This window comes from Xyrauchen texanus, chromosome 1, assembly GCF_025860055.1.
Source record: "Xyrauchen texanus isolate HMW12.3.18 chromosome 1, RBS_HiC_50CHRs, whole genome shotgun sequence".
Classification (NCBI taxonomy): domain Eukaryota; kingdom Metazoa; phylum Chordata; class Actinopteri; order Cypriniformes; family Catostomidae; genus Xyrauchen; species Xyrauchen texanus.
The window spans coordinates 16,594,571-16,612,544 of record NC_068276.1 but is presented as its reverse complement, the minus strand read 5'-3'; the positions used below and the strand labels follow the sequence as shown (position 1 = coordinate 16,612,544).

Here is a 17,974-nt window from a genome sequence, read left to right as displayed (position 1 = left end):
ACAACTAAATACTCTTCAATATCCACAATGTAACAAAAACTCCACTAAATGTATATGGATTTGTTGTGACCCCTTTGTAACCCCCACAATTTCTGACCTCTGAAGTATAGACCTTATTCACTCTAGCATCATCTTTGATTTTTAATGGGAATGACAAGGCTATGAGGGACAGACTTACAGTCTCTTCGATGGCACACAAGGTGTAAAGATATATAAAGCTCCTTGATCCCATCTGATTTTCCACAACTCATGTTGTCTGGAGTTATTTGTGTACTGAATGTTGTTGGACAGATATTTCACCAATGATTTGTCCGCGGAACGATCCAAAAACACTTTAAACTGCAGTACAGCCCATTGAAGAGACTGCAAGTCTATCCATCACAGCCTTGTTGTCTTTCCCATTTCCCATTCCCAAATCAAAAGATGGCACTAACATGAATAAGATCTATAACTTCTTGATGGAGTCAGAGGTGCAGCAGTACTGCACATGCACTTGACTAAAGGTTCTCGCTCAGGGGATTATAAAACATCTTAAATCTTAAAAACATATTCAGGACATTCTAACTATTTAAATGAACACTAACTAATGATCTGATGAGCATTATATAATGAAAACATGTAAATGAATGTAATGTTAACTATCCCTTAGTATGTAAACACTCGAAAACCCCTTGCTGCAGACATACTATAAGAACAGGACAAACCCAGGGAGGCACATTTAAATCTGGCCTGCGATATGTCTAGATCTCCTATGTTTCCTTTCCTTTTTTCACTGCACTACCAATATAAAAGAAAACTTGAAAATAACTGTGTGATGTTTCACACTCACCTCTGCATTGCCAGGTATTAGCTGGTGGAGTGTGTGAAGGAGAGACATGAGCTCTCCTCCCAGTTGCACACTGAGCTGACAGGCACACAAGAGCTGGAGAGCGAGCTGAGTCAGTTCCTTCCTCCAGAAGCCGGGATCTGTGAGCAGAGCTGAGGTCAGAGACTCAGCAAATGAGCTGAACTCTACCACTGCTGTTATGCTGTCCACCTACAGGTGATAGGACAATTACACACAGACTGTATATGGGAGAGGTATACGGTGAACATGAAGTATAGCATAACATTGATTTCCTCAAAGAGTGTAAAAACATGCTCTATGGTGCTTTCAAAAGTAGTGGTGTTTGTTTGAGTGGTTCTACTAATATATATATATTGATCAGCCAAAAAATTATTTTGGTGGGGGGGGTTGGGGGATCTATGAAAATCTATGAATGTTTGACCAGCTATTGTAAAAAGTTACACACATCTCTCTCTCTATCCATCCATCCATCCATCTATAGCAATTCGGGTCCAGTTGGCAATATTTGTATTTATTTATTTTTTTATTGGCGTAACTAGTATTTTGTGGATTTGTGATTGTTTCTCACTGAGATGCTCAGACAGAAGACCTGTACTCTGATTGTTGGATTAAATATCTCGTTATTTCATGGCACTCTGGAATATTCAATTCTACTTGGTCAATGGCGCCATCTAGCGGTCTGATATCTCTGAGTAACAACTGCACATACGGGATTAAGACATATCAGACCGCTCATCTGGGAATTGCGAGTCATCTTTCCTATTTCTCGAATCACTGTGTGATCTCTACAAGTAAGCTAATAAAAGAATTTCAACTCAACGTTTCATGTCTATTTATTTAAAGTACACATGTTTAAGAAGGATAATGTTCAGTCAGACGGTTTTTATCAAAAAATAAGCCCCAACAGGGTGATCAGGACCCTGTTCTTCCTGTTCCACTGTACTCTTTATAATTTTAATTGTCAACTGTCTAATCTGTGTAAGTGAAATGGCATTTTTATGCACTCTACATTTGATGTTGCTACTGTATTACATTAACACTTCCCCTAAAACTATCCATTTGCATTTTAAGAGGAGTCACATAAAGAGACTCTGACCTTTTAAAATAAAAGTTTGATGGACTGTTAAACATACTGCTACTTGTATAATTCAAAGCCATAACTGAACTGTTCCAGCACTGCTCCAAGTGTTGTTACTCAATTCACATGCAATAGTTTAGCCAGTTATAAAAGAGGTCATTCTTACAGTGGAAATGTAATCTACATTTTGACTGTTTTTGGCACCAAAAAAAAGAACATTCTAAGTGGACTCCCAAGTAGGAAAAAATAAACAGACAAAAAAACATAAATGCTTTCTGTTTTCAGGCTTTTTGTTTCTACTAGGTAGTGGGCACCATGGGAAATTCATAACAATGGATAATATAAACTTTCTGTTGAAACATTCCTAAGCTCTAAGTCATGTACTGCTGTGAACTTATTGTAGTTGAGCACATTAGACATCATTCACAAGCTCACCAACATGTACGGAAGCAGGTTACAGAGGCTGCGTATCATCTCGCGGACCACCCTAGTGCTGAGAGTCCCCTTTCCCTGCTGGCTGTCAGACTGAGTAGCACCTCGTGGCATGAGCAGGACCCTGAGGAGACTGTGTCTGAGCAGGGCATTTTCTGACAACCTCTGGGGCTCACAGTACAGGTAACGGAGGAAAGGAGACAGCATTTCCACAAATACTGGCTCATCTCTGGAGAAAATACATACAAATATTTGCAAGTAGTCATTTATCAGACACTCATATTTAAAGCAACCTGGAGGCCAGCTACCCAAGCTGAGGCTGATGGAATCTGAAACACGTTGGGTTTTTGGGCCAGTTTTGTGTCAGTTGTTCATGCATAACTTCAGGTTTATGTTTAATTTATAATTAATAAAATTTTTATATTAAATATTTTGTGTTTTCATTTTAACATAAATTTGAACATCAGCATTTATTACAAATATATGTAATGAAGTTCTTAATATAATAACTGATCGACCATATCTTAGTAAATGGTGTGTAAAGGCTTCTAAAATGTACCAACACAGTCAAAAGTAAAACTTTCAAAGTAGTACTCGATTTAAACATTTGGGACAATAACGTGCCTGAGAAGTTTAAGATTTGTTAGATGTAAGTGGTCAGGTAAAGGGATAGTTCACACAAAAATGGAAATTCTGTCATCATATACTCAACCCATTTTGCTCCAAACAGCATTTCTTTCTTCTGGGGAACACAGAATTTTCAGATATTTTGAAAAATGTCTTGGTGTTTTGTTGTCCATGAAATGAAAGTCAATGGGGTCCAATGTAGTTTTGGACCCCACTGACTTTTATTGAATGGACAAAAACAGTTGAAACATTCTTCAAAATTATTTTGTGTTCCACAAAAGAAAGTCATACTGGTTTAGAGCAACATGAGAGTAAATCAGAGAATTTTCATATTTGGGTGAACTACCCCTTTATGGCAGATCTCATACTTGTCAGAAGCGAGCTGAATGAAGTCATCAATCTCCTGAAGTAGTGCCGGCCAGCAGTCGGGACGGTTCTCCAGCACTGTAATGTAGGGATGAGGGAAGCTCCTAAGATCACACAAACACATATTCAAAAATCAGTACCCAAAACTCATTATAAAAGATCCCATCAAAACAGCTTTAAAGTAAATATGATCTCCATTCTAACCCTAACTTCTGCAATGCAACATACAGTATTTCCGAGTGAAACAAGATACTCAGGAATAAAATGTCCGGTACATGATTTATACTGTGTGTGTGCATGTGTGTGTATATATAAATATACAAACACACACACACAGTTGCAATAAAATTTATTCACCCCCCCCCCCCAAGACGGTAAGGATTTACAAAAGTAAGTTTTTCCGATGACCCAGAATTTTTAAACATGACATCTATAAAAGTTGAGAGACACATTCAAAGTCATAGTGTGAATATAGAACCTAATATTTTTTAAATAGTAGGATTTTTTTTAAATGTAGCCATGTCATAATTATTCAACCCTATTACATGTAGCTGTTTCTTAAATATGTAAGGCTACACAAGTAAATATTTTAAAACAAAATTAAGCCACAACTCTACAATGGCACGAACATTTTAAAATGTAAGCAGAAATGTATTTCTATGCAAAAAATGCAATTAACAATAAGCTGTCACAAAAGCTAATAGAAGAGATTATTTCATTACACAAGAAAATACCATGGCTAAAACTACATTTCCAAGGTGCTTCAAATTCCAATAGACAAAGTTGGCAGCAACATTCATACATTTTTAAATGTGGTACAACAGAAACCATCTTGGGTGTGAAAGAAAGCAAAACTTCACCAAGGGAAATGTTTACTTGAATATTCAAGAAGGAATTTGGAAAGACCTGTGAAGTTCTGGAAGAAGGTTTAATGGACGTATGACCCTAAACTGAAATATAGTTTTAGACCCATGGGTGTGTAGTACATCTGGAGAATGAAAGGCAAGGTGATGACAAGAAAGACACCATCCCCACAGTCAAGCATAGAAGTGGGTCAATCCTGTTATGGGGGTGTTTTGTGGCTGCATGAAAAGGCTACACACACACAAATACTGTACATACATATACATACACACACACAAATACTGTACACACACACACACACACACACACACACACACACTCAGAACAGCATTCTGAGATTATATTCTTTTCACCACAATTGTTCAGAGCTGTTATCTGAGTTACTGTAGAGTTTGTCAGTTCAAACCAGTCTGGCCAATCTCTGTTGACCTCGCATAAACAAGGCATTTCCGTCCACAGAACTGCTGCTCACTGGATGTTTTTTTTATTTTGGCACCATTCTGAGAAAATTCTAGAGACTGTTGTGCATGAAAATCCCAGCAGATCAGCAGTTACAGAAATACTCAAACCAGCCTGTCTGGCAGATGCGGGTTGGCGCTGTTCTGGCGGCACGAGGGGACGCTACACAATATTAGGCAGATGGTTTTAATATTGTGGCTGATCAGTATTTATATCTAAATCATTTAATATTGAAAATACTGATGAAAAATAGTTTAAAGAACCTGAAAATGTATTATTTAGCCAATATCTGTGAGTGAAAGTATTACGTCATTAGCTTAGCAACATGCTAACATCAAAGTAAATTGAATGAGAGTTGAGAGCATCTCGATTCAAATATCGTATGAAGAGCACTATTTGTTAAGTGCATGGGTTTGCTGCCCATATACTACATTTCATTTCCCTTGCTTCTAAAATTCCCTTGGAGTTAGGATGCTGCCTTAGAAGGCAGTGGTCTATGTAGGCCGTAGGCAGAGAGAGTTCTCTCTATATAACAATTGATAGGAATGCAGAGGTTGACAAGTAAGAGCTTGGTGACATCAGCCAAAAACGTTGTTTTGGAGGTGAACCAAGTTACATTTTGACAGATTACGAGGAGGGGGGGTGGGGGTGTATACTGATGAATCATTCGCAATAAGAACAGGAATGTGTATTAAAGTAAATATAGGGTCAATTTTTAGTTCATGTTGACCGTTTTTCAGTGTTTTGCTAAGATCTCCATCTCTTTTGTTCAGCACTGATGATTAATATCTAACCTTAATGCTAACATTCAAATTAAGGCCCTGATAATCACAAGCAAACATGCTCTTTGATCCAATGATTGATTTAAACATCCCATTCCTGACTACGTTGCTAGAGTGCAGCATTTGCACTTGATCAGGCAAGAACATATTTTATCAAGCAACCTTGAAAATCCTCCAAGTGGTAAACAGTCCTTCAACACTTAAATGAATGGTCTGGGTCACTTTCAGCCAGATGTTAGGACTTCACCAAAGCAAACCATTCCTTCCACAGACATCCCACAGTTTAAACATCGTCTCATCTATCTCTAGTTGTTCCCCAGCCAACTGGTGCAGCCATCACATTATCAGGGCTCATCCATCAGGGGCGGTTTTCGGCAGACAGCCATATAACATTACAGTATCTGCCAGACAATGGCTGGCTGACACATTGACCTATATCAGTTATTTGAACAAAAAGTTCAAAGTAAAGCTGCTCAACCAGAAGAGACTTTTAAAACTTCAGGAGTCAGGGAGAATTTAGATGCTTGAGTCGGCAGAAGCTGGACTGCCAAGCAAGACATACACATTATAAAACCAGGAACAGTGGACATGACCACAACAGTTAAAGCATATGTAACGAGCGCAGTCCTATTAAAAAACTAATGACCCAGATGAACTGGTTAATCAAATTGGTCAAAAATAATACTGAAGAACAGTATAATTCTCATAGTCTCTAAATTAATATTATGTCAAAAAGCTGGATTCATATTAAGCTTAATTATAAAAGTAACCTCTAAATGCTGTTTAACATATAGATTAAAATATATAATATGAAATATATTAAAGAATAGCATGTCCTTTCTGCCAAAACGGAAACACTGCATTCAAAACACACTGACTTACTCTAGAAATGAAATCCAAATGAACAGTTTGGCCTTTAACACTCTTAAAGTAGTATTCCTTAGAAAAAAAGACCCTAAAATCCCACCCTAACCCTCTCGGCTTCTGTTGGATATCTACAGTAAGTGGCTTTGTGACCCCACAGCAGATTGCAGAGGCGGCATCGAGCAGACGGATACAATGAGCACCAGTGGACATCTTCCATTAATCCTCATGCCCTCCCTTGATGCCCACACGTGCTAAAGGCCAAGCCGCAATCTCAGGCCAGCACACAGCCCTCGACCCATTCATCTTCTCACCAGGGAGGGAGTCGACAGAGAAGGAGAAAGATGGCATGCACGGTCGTTTGATTCATTATACATTTACTGATGAAAGAGGTTAATTTACAGATGTATGAAATACATGCAAAACAACAAAGCTCCATGCATGATGAAAGACAATTTGTGAGCTTTATTTTAAGGCACGAAAGCTCAATCTGATAAGAAAAACTGGACTTATTAATATATGACCATCAATATATATGACCATAACCTTTGGTTTCTCTAAAACTTATTTTGGTCTTCATTTGGTAAAATAGGAGGGAAACAAGAAAAAGAAAACAAGCACACAGATGAGTTACCCATTAAACTCCCTATGACATTATTTGCCCATTTTCTTTTTCATTGAAGAGTTAAATAGTCTAACTTTGTCATACTATACCAAATTTAAATTAAGTGATTGTAAAGAGACAGTTTTCTTGACTCAACTGAAACGGATATCGCTTATGTCACTTATGTCTCTTTAGCTGCCGCTTGGCCAGGTCACTCTTGCAAAAGAGATTTTTTTAACTCAATGAGTTTTAACCTGGTCAGATAAAAAGGTAGGCAGGATTTTAACTAGCTAATTAGACCTTCTTGACTATCCCAAGGGAAGAGATCATTTTAATAGGAAAGTCCAAGGCAGTTGCTCCCAAACAGAGGTAGACCGATATATCGGTTTTACTGATTATTCTGTGCTGATAGTTGCTTTTTGGAACAATCCGTTATCTGCAAAAACCTAAGCTGACAGCTTTTTTTATTCCTTCGTGTTCCTCTGAAGTCGCCGCTTTGTGATTCACAGTATAAGCGTCTTTAGAGGTGAAATAAAAACTATTTTGTGGGGATTAACTGTATCTTAATATCTAATCATGTACAATATTTATTCATATTGTTATCCTCACTTCAATGCATATTTAGTTATTTTCATTCTACAATAAAGTGCTCTACAGACAAAATAAAAAAAAAAAAATCTGGTTATAATTAGGATTTTAGTTTAAAAATAAACTGCATCTGGGATTTTTATTATTTTGGACTCTTGTAGCCTCAATTGCCTGTGTTTATCATAGTAATGAAAGACAACGAAAAATATGCAAATTTCTACATCGATTCTAAATCGATTTTAAAAACTATCAGTTGATTAATCAGTAATTGGCCTTTTCCACCACAAGTTATCGGTATCGGCAAAATCCTATCAGTCAACTTCTACTTTCAGACCTCTTTATCATAGTGGCAACTGTTGCTCATCACCTATACACGATAATAGCTGGAGAAATAATCACATTTTTATATTTTTCCATTGTTTGTTTTTTAAATGTTATATTGCATTTTTTTTTTAATTAAATGCAAAACAAATAAGAGTATTTTACAAAGAAGAATGGCCCCTGAGTGCTTGCATAAAGCTATAAAGAAAATTAGGAATAATAGAGAACAGTTTTTTACTCTTAAATTCACTCATTAAATCATCCATATTTGTGTGAATCAACGTGTGTAAAAAATAAAGCAAACGCTGAGCTCATACCAGTTATGAAAATGAACAGTGAAAGTGTTTGTTAGGGCATTATGTGATGAGTAGTAATATTGCATTGAACAGCTAATATCAGTACTGCTTATAATGTTTATTTGTCAGTAAAACACTGACATATAACAAGCAAGTAAATATATAAGGATATAAACTTTCAGCCATTATAAATATGCAATTGCGGAGCCCAAGAGGTGCGAGCAACCCAGTTTGAAGCAAGTGGCAACAACATATACACTGTGGAAAAGGCACTCACCTAATTGAATAAGGACAGGTAAAGTTTGCGTCGGTATTTCGCTGACTTGCTTGAATCTGTAGTAGCCTCCCAACCACTTTTATCAGCCCTTGAACATTCCTGCCCATGCAAAAAAAAAACAACATCAGCAAATATTATCTAACAAGAACTATAGATGCACTATGCATATGTGCAGCTCATACTCAAACAACAGCAAGCCCCTCAATTGTTCAAAAGATGCTAACAGGCATTAGGATGAAACGAAAACAAAAACTGGGACCTAAAGAGATGTTAGATCAAATTGAATTAATTTAGCATGACATGTTCATAAAAAGACAGAGGGGTGGCTCTTGAGAGTGTGGTGGAGTACTAGTATACTGCATACTATTCCAATCGAATGAGTCAAGACGGATATGGTAAAATTACATTTGATTTTACTGCTGGTCACTTTGTCACACTGGAAATAAGAGCGCACCAGTGCCCGCCAACTTTTTCAGCCACCTTGGGTCCGGAAGTATTTTTCCCATTCATTTTATCCATATGGATTTCATAAAGTCTTCATAAAAAGAGTTCTAAGCCTTGAATCAAACTAACCAGCTCCAAAGTGAAATACAACATTTCAAACTTAGATTTTTTTTATTATTAGTATTATTATTTTTGATTCTAAGTAAACAAACAATACATTTAAAATGTATGAAGTTTTAGACTTCGTGTCTTTTGGTACATTTTCTTTCTTTGGTACACATAATTTCTCTGATTGGTGGAGCATTTCTCTTAAGGATCATGGGTAATGTAATTTTTCACAAGAAAATCAGCTATTTAAAAAAACATTTTCAAATCAAGTTGAAATGACATGTATTGATGTTTCATCAATGAACAGCCGGAGGAAGATCTGTCATTGCAGGCTTATAACTTTAATAGCATTGTGAAATAAATGATTTTTTACTTCCGCAACCAGTCTGACATATGGAAGGTCTAGTCAAGAACATTGTATTTTGAGATAAGATTAATCCACACAGTGTGCTCTGTAGGTCATCTGGGTACGAAAATTGGCATTCTGTCCAGAAATAGTGCAAGTAGTATGCTATTCCAAACATAGCCAGTGACATGTTGGGATGATTCCTTTACAAGAGTACAGGTTGGAGTGCTTCTCATACATTATAAATCACCACAGCGTGACAACATGTGCTGTGTTTCTTTCATCCCTCCTTCTTTGCTCTCCCTAGTATGTCTATCTATGTTCCTCTGGGTTTGATTACTGTATATCTTACCAGGATGGAATACATAAGTCCACACTGAAAGCAAATACATCTTTTGGCTTTCATCTTGGCTCTTTTGTGAGCCTGGTACACGGTGCGCATGATAATATCGGAATGCTCCAGTTCTGTGCTCTTCAATCAGCTTATGTTAAAGCCCATCTCTGTTTATTGGGATATTGTGTCATTGTAAATCTTACAAGCTCGAATATTGCTGAAAACAAAGATGGAGTTTAGTGCTTACTGAGGTCCAAATGAAGTCTACATAATGTTGAAATGATGAAGTTATCAGAGAAGTCAGTGCTCATGTCTATTTCTCGATCTTCCCTCTTCTTCCCAACATTTCTTGGCTTTAGACACTACTATCAATGCAAGTGGCAAATATGCCAAAAATGCTGAAGTCACTGACTCAAGAAGCCTTTTAATATCCCATGAAATCCAATTGGAATTTTATGGATTTTTTCTGTGAGCTTTGAGGCCATCTCTATGCTACTGCACTCTTAAAAGTTGTCAAAATTAACCTTTTGCAGATATCCACATTTAAATCTCGCAGTCTTTCTCTACTGGGAAAACAGACCGAAAAATGGATGACTCCTCCAATCAAATGGTCTTTAGAATGAGAATGCCCTTTCGCTAAAGACCACCTGCAACTGACTAGCAAGTAGCAAATCTTAATTCATGGCAGTGATGTAATGAGACAAGCCTTTGATATGTCCTGATTCAATAAGACAATCTAAAGATAAAAAAATAAAAGATCATCCATTTGTCCCTTCTTTTTTTTTTTTTGCACTGATACAGAGCAATATTTTAGTAGAAGTACCTCTTATCAAAAATGACAATTCAAACCACAAAAGGAAACGAAAGGTCCCAAATTCACGTTCTTACATTTCACATGCTTAACTTTAAATTCAGCTCTGTGCAATGAAAAGAACACGCTGCGTGGGAAGCTGCTCGGTGACAGTGATGACAGCAGGAGATTTGTCTGTCTGTGTGTGCGTGCGTGTGTGTGTGTGTGTGTGTGTGTGTGTGTAACACATGAGCTGGTTGATGGAGGAGGCTGCATTTCAAATGTATTTTGTAAGATAATTGAATATGCAGATGTGCGCTCTCTGTCTGCTGCCATCTTCATCCAAGAGTCCACAAGAAAGAGTGGGCAGATCAGTGAAGTAATTCTCTCAACAGGCGAAACATCAACCGCATCATATAGTAGTTGCAATCAACCAATAATATCTCCCATGTTTGTTTGTTTGCATGCTTTTAGGTTACAGTTATTTTTAGGATGTTTCGAAATCAGGTCAGTCTGATCCCAGCAAAAGCTGAACTTCACTCTATCTGTTCCTTTTATTTTAAAATGCTTCATATAGCATGTTAGACAACATTTCTAGTGCAATATTAAGGTTATGGATAAATGAATAAGCCAAAAAAACTATAATTTATTAATTAAAAGTTCTGAGATATTTAACTGACTGTATATAATGGCTGATAAAAATCCTTTTCTGAGGCAACGTGCATCACATCAGAACAATCCATGGCTTAAGAGTTAACAATTTGCCCCCTCTACACTAAACACCCTAATAAATTGACTCTACTCAATTGAACAAAACAACATAATACTACAAGAGCTAAAAACCTCAATGAAAACAACTATTTAAATGTCCTTATGTGTTCCCTTTAAGCAAAACTGTAATAATAATAATAATAATTCAAGTGCAAGTTGTGGGTTTTCACCATAGCCTCAATTTTGTACTCAGTAGTTTGAGATATTAACAGTTCAAATCTTATGTCTATAGATTTTTAAGAAAAATAAGTTCAAGAAACTTAGATACTTGAGTTAACAAACTTAACATTTCCAGTAAAGCTTAATTAAGACAACTTGATTTTTTCAGTAATGACAACATTAGGGTTTACAGTGATGTTAACACAGAAACCACCTACTATTACTAGTATGATTATGAGTTAATGTTGGTCAAGAATTAAATTAGGGAACTTTTAAGAGCTTGAATGCTAAAACACTTTATAACACTTAATTGCCATGTTTATACTTTTCTTTATCTACTCTGTATGTTGCATGTGTTTTCCAACTTTTGATCCTTCTAACCAGCAGCCCAGCTGCAGGTATTACCAGTATACACTTAATGATGTTCACTCTTCCTTAATCAGGTGCTATGGTGCTTTCATATGTAATAGCTCTATGTGTAAATATAAAAAATAACCACACTAATTCAAGAGTTCAAAGAAAGGAGAGGCCAGTGCTTGAGGGTTCTGATAAGATCCAATCAGGGTTTGCTGGGGTGGGAAGGGTGTGACATGTTCACACATTGCACCGTATCAGAAATAAACCTCATAGCATCTGAGCTGAAGCTGGTTTCTCAGTTTCAAGCCATTGGGGTATATGTGTTAAGGAGTGAAGAGTACTTGAAGCTTTATGCATATTAAATTGCATATAAGTGAATTGATTGCAAGAAACTGCATTTATGAGACTATATATTTAAATAACTTGGTCCATCAAAGCAGATCGAGTTGAAATAATTTCTGAAATAAATAACTTTGTATGTTGAAATGTTCTCAGAAACTCCTAAAATTCTAAACTCCATCAACTTTATTTTTAAGTTACAATCATGTTAATTACAAATATCATATATCGATTATGAATTTTATTAATTAAAACTTCTATTTGTTTTATCCAAAACACCTTGTGACAGCATAACAAATCTACACTTCAATTAATTTGGATGATAAACTATGCATAATTTTACAATGTACGACTAAAACAAAGTGATGTTATTTGCTTTGAATATTTTGTCATAACTTTGAACAACGATCGCCGGAGTAGACAGCTCCGAATTTTTTTTCTCTACCTAGGAACTTGATTCTTTTTCTCTTCCCGTGCTATCGTAGCAGGGTCATCTCTCCCCCACTTTAATGATCACAGTGAAAGAAAGTAATTTTATTGACAGTTAACCATATCGGAGTAGCAACAACACCCATTTCCGTCATTTTATCCATCACTTTCATTCATCCAAAGACACGGCAGCAAATTGTGCTAGGAGAACAAATACCAAAAATGCTCCACGTTTATGGTTAAAACTCCATTCTGTTTTTACATTTTCAAAAATTTCTGGGGCAAATACCCCAAATTCCCATACAATAATTAATATCAGTTCTCAGCCAAAAGGCCTCCTTGTATTCTGCATGTAATATTCTCATGTTTAATATTCTTAAAGTAGAGAACCCTTAGTAGCTAAAGGTCCTAAATATAGTAGGAAATAGGAAACAATTAGCTAAACGTTAAAAATATATACACCCGAGGCCAAAAGTTTGGAATAATGTACAGATTTTGCGGTTTCAGAAGGACATTGGTACTTTCATTCAACAAAGTGGTTTTCAACTGATCACAAAGTATAGTCAGGACATTACTGATGTAAAAAACAACACCATAACTATTTGAAAAAAGTCATTTGGATCAAATCTAGACAGACCCCATATCCAGCAGCCTTCACTTCAACACCTTATCCTTGAGTAATCATGATAAATTGAACATTTGGTGCTAGTAAATCAAAGCCATTATATCAAACACCGCTGAAAACTATTTGGTTCGTTTAATGAAGCTTAACATTGTCTTTGAGTTTGTTTTTGAGTTGCCACAGTGTGCAATAGACTGGCATGTCTTAAGGTCAAAAATGGCAAAAAAGAAACAGCTTTCTCTAGAAACTCATCAGTCATCATTGTTTTGAGGAATGAAGGCTATCCAATGCTTGAAATTGCAAAAAAAAAAAAAAAAAATAAGATTTCATACAAAGGTGTACACTACAGTCTTCAAAGACAAAGGACAACTGGCTCTCACAAGGACTGAAAGAGTTGTGGAAGACCAGATGTACAACTAAACAAGAGGATTAGTACATCAGAGTCTCTAGTTTGAGAAATAGACGCCTCACATGTCCTCAGCTGACAGCTTCATTGAATTCTACCCGCTCAACACCAGTTTCATGTACAACAGTAAAGAGAAGACTCAGGGGTGCAGGACTTACATTTATACATTTGGCAGACACTTTTATCCAAAGTGCCTTACAGTGCATTTATTACAGGGACAATCCCCCCGGAGCAACCTGGAGTTAAGTGCCTTGCTCAAGGACACAATGGTGGTGGCTGTGGGGATCGAACCAGTGACCTTCTGATTAACAGTTATGTGCTTTAGCCCACTATGCCACCACCACTCCTATACCATCAGGCCTTATGTGAAGAATTGCAAAGCAAAAGCCACTTATGAAACAGAAAAACAAAAAGAAAATGTTTAGATTGGGCAAAGAAACACAGACATTGGAAAACAGATAATTGGAAAAGAGTGTTATGGATCTTAACCCCATTGAGCTTTTGTGGGATCAGCTAGACTGTAAGGTGTGTGAGAAGTGCCCAACAAGACAGCCACATCAAGTGCTACACGAAGTGTGGGGTGAAATGTCACCTGAGTTTCTGGACAAACTGACAGCTAGAATGTCAAGGATCTGCAAAACTGTCATTGATGCATGTGGAGGATTTTTTGATGAGAACTCTTAGTTTAATTAGTAGTTTAAGAAGTTCTGAAAAAAAAAATCAAATTGTAATAGTTCTATAATAGATCTTTCACGTTATTAATGTCCTGGCTATACATTGTGATCAGTTGAATGCCACTTTGGTGAATAGAAGTACAAATTTCTTTCCATAAGAGTAAAATATGAACATTATTCACACATTTGTCCGCCAGTGTAAATATAAGGTTTACAGATCTCATGCAATCGATAATTTCTCTTGACCCACCCACCTAAAGGTTTCTGACTACACTACTGGTAAACATAATAGGCTACGTGTTTATATGATTTCAGTCTGATATAGTCAGGGACTATTGTTACAGCATTTACCAGATTACAGGATTTACCAGCGTTAAGTTGTCATGATATAACTGTCCTCAGATAAGGTTAGTCAGCAATTTAATCACACTGTAATGTAACTTGTGGCTATAAGCAACTTTTGCTTTTGTAAATAATCAAGGGACTTGTGTTAATTGTTTATTTATAACATTGTGCAGCAAATACATTTGATAGAGCATAACTAGTGTTGAACCCTGAACATTCCTTTGACATTCCTTTTGTCTGTATAAGAAAAAAAAGAAAGAGTCCAGGGATAACAATCTGCATTAGTTCAGAGAAGCAGGTAATCCTTCAACAGAGGCAAACAGAGCATACCTTGCAGAGGGCAGGAGGTTGAGGGTGGTGTTGAGCACATACTGCAAATCTGCATGTCCCTGCTCCACGAGCAGCACTAGTGCATCACAGCATGCTGAGCGGACGACTGTACTATCACTACTGCACTGCTCCCACAGAGACTCCAGTGATAGACTCTGTTGATTTTCAACACAAGGGAAACAAGCAGAAATGTTTGGCTAAGAAACACCAACACAGAAAATTAGTAGAGTTGCAAAATGGGGTAAATGTGTGGAATTGAGTGTTTCATAAATTGGCTGGAAAAGCCTTGAAAACTACCGGGCATCTATTTCATTTAACCTTCCTACGTATACTGTTCGGTCATTTTTGACCGAAATCACTATTTACAATGTAATAAAAATGGTTTCATTTATCTGAGCAGTACAAAACTTGGTGACTTTTCCTCCATTTGCCATCTGAGCACACAAAAAAATGTTTTGATTTGATTCGAAAATTCTAATAAGTAATAAAGAAGTGCATGCACACACAAAGATCAAAGATCCCCCATTTAGCCTTAACAGACTGTAGGGGCAAGTGCTGTTGTCCACGCCCGACCGCCTTTGTCTCCCCAGTAGCGATGTTTACACACCGCACCAGGTACTCATTTTAGGCTGAGTCGACCTAGGGGAGGCCCGTGACCGGTTCAGATAATCGTCACTGGTGTTGGCCATGAGCGGGAATCGTAAGTAAGTAGTGCGAGTAGTATGTTATGTTCGGTCAAAAATGACCGCAAACATGTCAAGAGTTATTGAAAAAAAACAGATGTAACTTACTTTTTTATTACCAATTTCCACCCTCCTTCTATTGCTTGGAATTGAGAAATGTTGCTCATGAAGTGAGAAATAGCCCATTGCTGCTTTGCATACACAATGACTGTGAGTTTGCTAATGAAGTGTCAGAAATGTACTTTTTGCCCCATGGAACTGATTTTCATGGACATTTTTTTCCAATCCATATAAAACTGTGTTGTTTATTTATGTCAAATACATAAATGTATTTTATTTATTTAAATGAATTGTCCATCTGAATAGTTTGAATAATTAACTAAGCCTAGAATAGCATTTTAAGAAATATATAAAATGTTACAAATAAAATTAAATAAAATAAATACGTTTTTTATGAGGGCTTTTTGCCCCCACATTTTTACATTTTGCCAATTTTGTTGGCATTCTTGAGTCTAATAAAGCTTGCGTTGTCCCATCTATCAATAACAGCCTACTTACCAAAACCTGCATTACATTATAACAGGTTCCCAAAACAATCCATGCTAACATGTGCCATGTAAACTGTTAAGATCACACTGAAATTATCATTGACCTTGTAATAAAACTTAAGCCACTCGTTTCTAACAATGGGATCCTTCAAAAGAATATGCAGTGCGGCAGATGCTACACACAGGAATAGCACATGAATTGACAGACATTCACTCTTTTGGTGTTTAGGAATAAATGTATCTACGCTGCATTACTGAGTGGGCGGGCACTTTTCTGATAATGCTGCTCAACTCCCAACAATGCATTATGCTATGTTGGGAGTATTATATAATACTGTGTACTGCTTACAGCTGTAGTGTTTGTCGATTTTATATACACTTCTGTTATTGTAATTGTTGTAACTTTCAGTTATTTGTCGTTTGGTGATTATTCAGAGCTCATCTTACTCTTAATTTGTTATTTTTGGTTATTACTGTCATTATATTAATTGATCAGGTCTACGCGTGATGGTCGCGTTTATTGTGTTAGCTTGGGAATACTTAGACCCACATGAAATTTCAAAATAAAAGTTGCTGACGTTTCTTAATATTTTTTTTATCAATGCACTTTCTTGCGAGGCACCCAGGCATTTCGGGCCAAGGGGAAGCCACCTATAGGTTAGGCTGGCCCTCCTGAAAATAGGGTAGTACGTTTTCATTGTAATTCAAACTCATTTTAAAAGATCAATGAAAATTAATTCAAGGATCTTTTCAAGATGAATCTTCAGGAATGATTGGGAGGACTCACTTTAGTCGAGGACTGACAAATCCTTTCATTTTGGCCTTTCTCCTTAAGCACTGCAGCAACCAATGTCCTCACAGCCTAGAATTAACAAGCAGCAAAACGGGTTAAAACATCAGCAGCCCTTCCTGACTGGTAAGGCAGAAAAACTGGTTCTTCAAATGCTTTTCAGGAAACCAAACAGAAAGTAGATTTAATCGAAGTTAATAATCTCAAATATTACAGGAATGGATGCAAACCACATGATATGTTTGATGGTACAATATAAACAAGCATTTCACGGAATAGCTATAGAATTTGAAGGTTTCTTTCTTTTTACTTTTAAATGTTTCATTTGTGTGGTTTTATCGGTTTAAAAAACACAATAGGAGTAGTGCTTTACCTGAGCTTGAATGAGGGAGCTGGGGAACTCAAATCTCGTCTTCAAATTCTCAGTCATCTTCCAACATCATTGCTGATGACCCATTCTTAAAAAACATGAACATAAACCAAACAGATTTTGATAACAGCCCAGATTCTTCAGAATGCAAAAGAAGAATATTTCAGCTCCGTAGGTCCATACAATGCAAGTGAATGGTGGCCAGAACTCTGATGATCCAAAAAACACATACAGGCAGCATAAAAGTAATCCAGAATACTCCAGTGGTGTAATCCAAGTCTTCAGAAACAAAATGATAAGTGTGGGTGAGAAACAGGTCAATAATTAAGTCCTTTTTTCTATAAATCTCTACTTTCACTTTTACTTCCACTTTTGTTTTTTGGCGATTCACAATCTGCATGCATATTGCCACCTACTGGACGGGGCTGGTGAAAGATGGAGATTTATAGTAAAAAAAGGACTTAACTATTGAACTGTTCCACATCCACACCTATCATATCACTTATGAAGACATGGATTTAACTACTGGAGTCATATGAATAACTTTTATACTGTCTTTGTTATTTTTGGGGCATCAAAAGTTCTGGCCACCATTTACTTGCCAACAAAACATTTTGTATGGACCAACAGAGCTGAAATATTCTTCTAAAAATCTTCATGTGTGTTCAGCATGTGTTTTTCATGTGTTTTTGATGAACTATTCTTTTAAAGGAGTAACCTAAGC

At 36.7% G+C, this 17,974-nt stretch overlaps 1 protein-coding gene across 1 annotated transcript in view; it reads right to left on the bottom strand.

Moving 5' to 3' along the window:
• LOC127651565 (focadhesin-like) overlaps positions 1-17,974 on the bottom strand; it is a 77,185-nt gene that overhangs the window by 55,721 nt on the left and 3,490 nt on the right. Inside the window, exons 2-8 of the mRNA XM_052137466.1 lie at positions 17,254-17,338; positions 16,878-16,952; positions 14,860-15,014; positions 8,406-8,504; positions 3,353-3,454; positions 2,361-2,586; positions 830-1,036 (exon numbers count right to left, since the gene is read on the bottom strand). Coding sequence (XP_051993426.1) covers positions 830-1,036; positions 2,361-2,586; positions 3,353-3,454; positions 8,406-8,504; positions 14,860-15,014; positions 16,878-16,952; positions 17,254-17,310 — 921 coding nt within the window. The 5' untranslated portion in view covers positions 17,311-17,338. The remainder of the gene's footprint in view (positions 1-829; positions 1,037-2,360; positions 2,587-3,352; positions 3,455-8,405; positions 8,505-14,859; positions 15,015-16,877; positions 16,953-17,253; positions 17,339-17,974) is intronic.